This window comes from Hoplias malabaricus, chromosome Y (genome assembly GCF_029633855.1).
Source record: "Hoplias malabaricus isolate fHopMal1 chromosome Y, fHopMal1.hap1, whole genome shotgun sequence".
NCBI lineage: Eukaryota > Metazoa > Chordata > Actinopteri > Characiformes > Erythrinidae > Hoplias > Hoplias malabaricus.
In genome coordinates, this window is record NC_089820.1 from 76910365 (window position 1) to 76917625 (window position 7261).

The following is a 7261-nucleotide window of genomic DNA, read 5'->3' on the forward strand; positions in this document are numbered from 1 at the left end:
CATCTATGTTCTATTAAGAATAAAATATTGACATTTGCCATCTCCAAATCATTGCATTCAGTTTTTATTCACAATTTGTTTAGTGTCCCAAATTTTTTGGTATCTGGTTTGTACATACAAAGCAGAATTTAATGCATGGCAGAACTCCTAGTAAAATCAGCATTTGCATTTAAATGACTGGTATTTTTAACCAGTCTATTCAGAGCAGGAGAGGGTCAGAAACAGGAAGAACACTTCAGTCAAATGTACTTCACTCAGAGGCAGGAAGAGTATTTGTGTCTGGAGCCTCTTACAGAAAAATGTACTTCTACTCCCTCATGAGTTCTTTAATTCTCTCTGTGTTCTTCCTCTACATCTCAGGTAAGATCAATGCTGCATCATTCCTGTGCACTGGAGGTGTGTTCTTCACTCTCTCACTGTTTTAAATACACTTTGATTAACTCACCTGCTCCATAACATTTAGGATGAGGGTGAAATGTGTTTGCTCAGTTATGACCAGTTTATTCCTCTGATATAGTTCTGAAGCAGTTCCTGAGTCGGAGTAACACTGTTGTACCATTTGACTTCTTCTCTGTAGAGTCTGAGAGTGTGAAGACTCTGAGGAATGTAGCTGTAAAAAGTGGAGGGGCTCTCACTATTCCATGTTTTTATGATGAACAATACAAATTAAACACTAAATACTGGTGTAAGGGGTATTACTGGAGCTCCTGTGGAATAGTAGCCCGTACAAACACAAGTGGAAGAACATCAGTCACTGATTATCCGACCCAGAATATGTTTACTGTGGAACTCAACAGTCTCCAAGACTCTGACTCTGGATATTATTGGTGCGCTGTGGAAATCAAAGATGGTCCAGATGGCAGTGATTATTTGTACCTGACGGTCAGTGCAGGTAAGAAGTCTCTCTGTGTGAAGTAGAACCTGTTCACTGTAACTTAAAGCTTGTTTGATGGAGGACGTGTTTACAGCACTCATTCTCTGCCTCTTTATTCAGATCCTGCTGTGTCTGTGATAAACAGCAGAGTGAGAGGTCAGGAAGGGGGCAGTGTCAGTGTCCAGTGTCTCTACAGAACTGATTATAAGAATAAACAGAAGCAGTGGTGCAGATTTAGAGACTGGAGCTGCTTAACATCCCAGAATTCATCAGTGCAGATCAATGATGATGGGAGAGGAGCTGTCAGTGTGGAGATGAGTGGACTGAAGAAGAGTGATGCTGGCTGGTACTGGTTCAGTGCAGGAGAAGTGGGAGTTACTGTTCACCTCACTGTCACCGAAATACCTACAAGTAAGATCACATCTATCAGAAACACTGCCCATACCCAGAGGGCAATGAATTTGGCCCAAATGTGGCCTACATCTGCAGATCCCATTCATTCATTCATTATCTGTAACTGCTTATCCAGTTTAGGGTCGCGGTGGGTCCAGAGCCTACCTGGAATCATTGGGTGCAAGGCAGGAATACACCCTGGAGGGGGCGCCAGTCCTTCACAGGGCAACACAGACACACACACACACACACACACATTCACTCACACGGATACTTTTGAGTTACCAATCCACCTACCAACGTGTGTTTTTGGCTTTACACTAGAGAGAACATTGCTGTAAAAACGTGATTTCCTTTAGTTACAAGAATATTAGTGAGGTCATGTTCTGATATTAGATTATTAGTTCTAAAAAACAAATTCCACTTTAACATATCTATTTTTTTTACCTAATTAATAAAACATTTGTGCAGGGCAGTCTTTTTGTTTGTTCGTTAGTCTTTAAATCCTGTATTTCATTCACACCACTGTACACCACTTTTTTCTTGCAGAACAACAGCTTTTTCTTCAGTAAAAATGTCCTCCTCTGCAGAAACTGCTGAACATATTAACCACTCAACTAACAACAAGAGCGTGGACAACAAGTAATTATCACATCATGAGACATATTTATTGATTGTGTACTTTAGTGACTGATAAAGCAGTTTCTTTGGCATGTAACTCTTAATAATATGATATTTTTGTGTGTTAGTGACTCTTATATGCTTCATGGTGGGCCTCCTTTTCTTAATTAATAACTTACACAGGTCATGTGACTTAACTGACTGCAGCAATGGAAACTCAAAGCTTATCTGGAAACTACACAATTCCTTATTATGTAATGGGTTTATAAACACCTTTCAGCCAGTTTTATTTCTGTTCTGCCCGATCACTGGTGTATGCAGCCCTATTTATTCATTCTTTCATTGTCTGTAACCGCTTATCTAGTTCAGGGTATTCTTGGGTCTGGAGCCTACGTGGAAACACAGCGTAAAGCAGGAACACTTCCGCGCCAGTCCTTCACAGAATGACACACACACTGACACATTCACTCATACCTATGGACACTGTTGGGCAGCCAATCCACCTACCAATGTGTGTTTTTGGACCATGGGAGGAAACCAGAGCAAACAGAGGACACCCACACCGACATGTGGTGAACACACCAAGCTCCTCACAGACATTCACCCGGAGTGTGGCTCGAACCCACAACTCCAGGACCCTATTTCTAAACCAAAACCAGGCCAGACCAAAATGAAGACTCTGCCCTTGCACTTCAATAAAACATACTCACTTGAACAAAAATGGCTTTAGTGTGGTTTAAAGCTTTATATATTTCTCATCTTAGTGGTCAGTAGGGGAACCAAACAGTACGGTAAACACACATGTATTTCTCATACACTGATGTAAGTACGTCATATCTGCATTACTGACAACCTTGCTCTAATTCATTGGATGTTTTAGGAGTCACCTTCAGATTCCAAATTGTATTCTCTCTCTGATCACTGTATGGTCTTTTATCAGTTTTTTACAGTTGGCCTATGATTTTGTGCTGCAACTGTATTCGTAATATGTTTTAGTTTTGTTCATTTTTCATTCCTTAATTAACACATGCTTATAATAAAAATGTTATTAATATTATTATACTAGACCAGACTTTCTTAAATAATAATGTTGAGTTTAACACATTGAGGGAAAGGTATGTCCTCTTTCACAGCCCACATTTAGGGTTTGAGCAAATAAATATGGAACAGTGCATTAAGTGTAAATATGCAGAAATGTTCTCTGTAGAGGGTGTGAATTGAATTTGAGCATTTGTCTTTGTACAAAATTGTAAATGTCAAATATTCCACCTTAGAAGGGAAGATGTGTGTCACATTTCACGTGTGCTGAAACATGTCACATGACTTGCGTGCCCCCCCCCCCCCCCCAACTCACACACACACACACACCTATATCTGATAGTCAGAAGGCTAAGCAGAACACTTTTCAGTGACCCCCAGGATGACACTGAGTGCTCCTCTTCAAACTTTATGATGACCGGATGACTAATAAACCAAAAGATTACTCACCAGAGCCTTGGGAACGGGATTATAAAACTCTCCCAGGGGGAAGACCCCAGGACCCCCGGGCATTTTTATCACCCTCATCATCGACTGTCGATCCGCTTATCTTATCGCAAAATCGGCAGATGGCACCGGACTGCCTAATGATGACCTCTTTCAACTCGAGTTCAAACCAAAACAACAGCATGGACCAACATGCTGTACCCCAAGTGGACGTTGGCGAAATCATATACCACCCTAATCATTTTCTCTCTCTCCCTCAAAAGAGAATTATCTTCTGTTTCTGCTGAATCTAAGCATGTATTATGCAATGTGTCATTAATGTTATCCTCTGTTATTCTCAGGTGACTGTCTACTAACTAATCGAGTGATGTGAATTAATGTTTTAATCACGAAGAAAGATTCCTGTCTCAATTTAGAAGAATGAATTAATCTCTAACATATAGAATAGATGGTAATATACTCGATATATAGTTGATAAATATACTCCAGTATACTCATTATGTTATATTCAAGTATGTACAAAGTATTAATTCTAGGATGTTCTATTTTCGCCAAACCATAAGTGATCTTTATTTCTCTGGAACTTGAGACGGTCACGTGGACTCCCCAAACCCAGGAACCAATCAGAGGATGGCGACCTCCCAAGTGGGCGTGACCGCGCCACCTATCAAAAAGGAGTCGCTTGGCTTTTGGACTCGCTCGTTTTTTTCTTCTGATACTCTCTCGGTTTTTTTCTGACACCCTCTCTCTGCTTTTTCTTCTATGCTGATGGAGCTGACTCTCCCAAAAGACTCTTAAAAGGACCGATCTTCATGCGAACTAACAGGGGATGCCTTGTGTCAGTTAGCATTGCAATACAGAAGTTAAAAAAGTATCAAGGTCGATTAACTGTCAGTAACTTTCAACTTTTAATTTGTGTTTTTTGTTTTTGTAGCCCAATCAAAGTTTAATTTTATGACTGAACAAAGCAGGTGAAACTTATTTTGGCCAGAATAAGAGCCACCGCTGAAATTAGTTGGAAATTAGGAGGACATCGCTTCTGAGGATCGGAGGAAACAGCACCGTCTAAGGACACCGAAAGTGTCTGACTCATCTGGGAGGGAATCTCCTCCCTAATAAGCCTACCTTCATCTGTGACAAGTCAAGACCCGGAAGAATGGAGATTAAAAATCTGCTGGACCCATCGGCTTGGTAATAATAACAACAAGAGTAAGCAAGTAAATTCCTCATTTTCGGAAGCTGATGCCGAATTAAGTCATTAATTAAATCATTTAGCATTTAGCACCTAGTATTCACAAGTCATATAGCCTAGCCAAATATTAAATTTGAACTGGTTTCACCTGCATTGATTCCATGAGATTTTTATGATTTTCCTATGTTTATCAACTTATTATCATTCCTCTTAATAAAGTATTTCCATTATTTGAAATAATATAGTGTATGGAGTTTATTCCTAAGAGTCTGAAAATGCTGAGAACTCACCCCTAGCGTTGACAGTATTTCAATCTCTGATAAATTATAAATATTGTTGTCATCTAAATTCAATAATAATAATAATAATAAAAATAATTATAAGTGATAATCACCATTAAACATAACTAACTCAAATACTGTTACTATGCTACAGCGTGAATGCAGGTCATTTTTACAGTGCACAATTAATAATTTTTTTTTTTTTTTTTCACACACGCAGTCTGTGGAATGCAGGGTCCTGTCCCAGGAAATCCTTATCAAAGGGGGAGAGTCTTTTCATTCAGAACCTTTCATTCAGGACACGTTCCTGTGACCCCCTCCGTCGTCTTCAGAAATGGAAAGACAACAAACCCAGTTTATGATGCTCTTAGGCAAAAAAGATCAAACAAAGTGGTGAAGACTATGATTAACCATCCAGCTTTATGGCCTTGGCGCCTAAGTGGCTCGGTGGTTATCTCTTGTAGAAATCAACAGATGGCTAACAGGATTGACCTCGGTCTGAGCTCCTGTTAACCCACCTGCACAGGACGAACGGCATGGACCAACAGCGACCCCAAGTGGACGTTTGCGAAATCATGTTTCGCCCTGCTGCCTTCTAAATGCATACCGAACGCAACGAGTGTTTATGAACATGTTTTATGCAAATATGTATTAATATCACCCCCAGGTTATTCTCAGGTGAACGTCTACCAACCAATGAAGTGATGTGTATTACTGTTTCAATCATGAAAGAAAGTTTCTGTCTCTGATTAAGAAAACGAATTAGTATCTTCTAGCATAATATTGTAGTGGGATGTAATCGTAAAAAATACCCAAGATATATATACGTAGATGTTTGATATTAATAATCCAGGACACTCATTGTGCTATACCACAAATATGTATAAGTAATTTTTGTGTATACGTGAATCTTTTCTCTCTCTCTGAAACGTGAAACAAGTCACGTGAGCCTCAGACCCAGGATCCAATTAAAGGAAGGATATCTCCCAATTGGGCATGACCGCGCCACCTTTGAAAAGAGAGTGCCCGGCTCACGTCGCACTCTCTAGCTTCCGCCCTTCGCTCTCTCGCTTCCTCTTCTCGCCCTTCTAGCTCTTCTCAGAGCTCTTCTGCCGCCCTAAAGCGACCTCTTCACGTTGCGCTCACTCTCTTCAAGTGCAACGCTCTTCATTCTTCCTTACGCCGACGAAACGACTCATCAAAGACTCTAAGAAGGACCGCACTCAGCTCCAAGGGACGCCTTGTGCCAGTTAGCAGTGTGAGACAGAAACTACAACGTAACGTCGAGTAACTCTAAGTAATCTTTGTGTAATCGTGTTTATGTTTGATCGTTAAGTTTAATCTCACGACTGATCAAAGCAGTTGAAACTTATTCGTGGCCAGAGTAAGAAACACCGCCGAGATAGAAGGAAATCGTAAAATAAGTATAAGCCTATTGACTCGATTTTCAGTTCTGGAGACTGAAAGAACCAGCGAAAACTTCTCGTCCAAAGCTTCCATATGGTTTAAACCTCCCACTCAGGACAGTGAGCCAGAGGGAATCCTTTCGTCTACGTCACCACGCTCTGAGTACGCCCGTGAGTGACTAACTCCACACTGACCCAGCCTGAAAACTTCCACGGAAGAACTGCGGGACTCCTCTTTTCCATAACCTCACAGAGCCTCTGTACCCGTCGAGTGGTTGAGATTGACGAAAAGTAAGCTAAAACTACGCACTTCCAGAGCTGAAAATTGAATTAAATCTCTTGATAAATTTATACGTTAAATAAATCTCAGTTAGCAACACATTAGTCACAAGTCATATCGCCTAGCTTATCTTTAAATTCGAATCGGCTTCACCTGCATTGATGCCGTGAGATTTTGAGATTATGCTATGTTAAGTAAATATTCTTTTTTCCTAATAAAATATTTCCAATATTTGAAATAACAGTGTGTGGAGTCTGTTCATTAAAAGTCTGAAAATCCTGAAGAACTCACGTAGCAATGCCGGGAATTCCCTCTCTAACTACTTGTTAATGTTTTTGTCATTTAAGTCAATCATAACAATAACAATTATTATCATTAGTCAAAACGTCAGTAATCAGAAGAGTTTGAATAAGGTCAAACGCTACAAACACAATATATAAATATATATAATATATATTTATATATATATTACAGTGTATACACAACATACACTACAAAATCATAGATTTACCTTACAAATATGTTTGTTAAATTGGATTTAACCACGTTGTAATGAGTCATTCTTATATTAATGGATGAAAAAAAAGGATGTTCCACAAACTGAGCTGAAAGTGATCATAGGAGATTGCAGTAACCCTGAGCTGAGCCGGTGGTCTTGATTATAGCTGTTCTAAAGCATAAACAGATCAGTAATTTATGCCAAAGACAGGAGATTATGAAGCAGTTGAG

The 7261-nt window shown here is 39.7% G+C and overlaps 1 protein-coding gene across 1 annotated transcript; it reads left to right on the forward strand.

The window, feature by feature from the left end:
- The first annotated feature begins 173 nt into the window (after positions 1-173).
- On the forward strand, positions 174-1881 carry LOC136678538 (CMRF35-like molecule 3). The gene is made up of 4 exons (XM_066656584.1): positions 174-180; positions 578-892; positions 995-1285; positions 1817-1881. Exons 1-4 carry the CDS (start codon positions 174-176, stop codon positions 1837-1839), a joined length of 636 nt encoding a protein of 211 aa, XP_066512681.1. The 3' UTR covers positions 1840-1881.
- The last annotated feature ends 5380 nt before the right edge of the window (positions 1882-7261 follow it).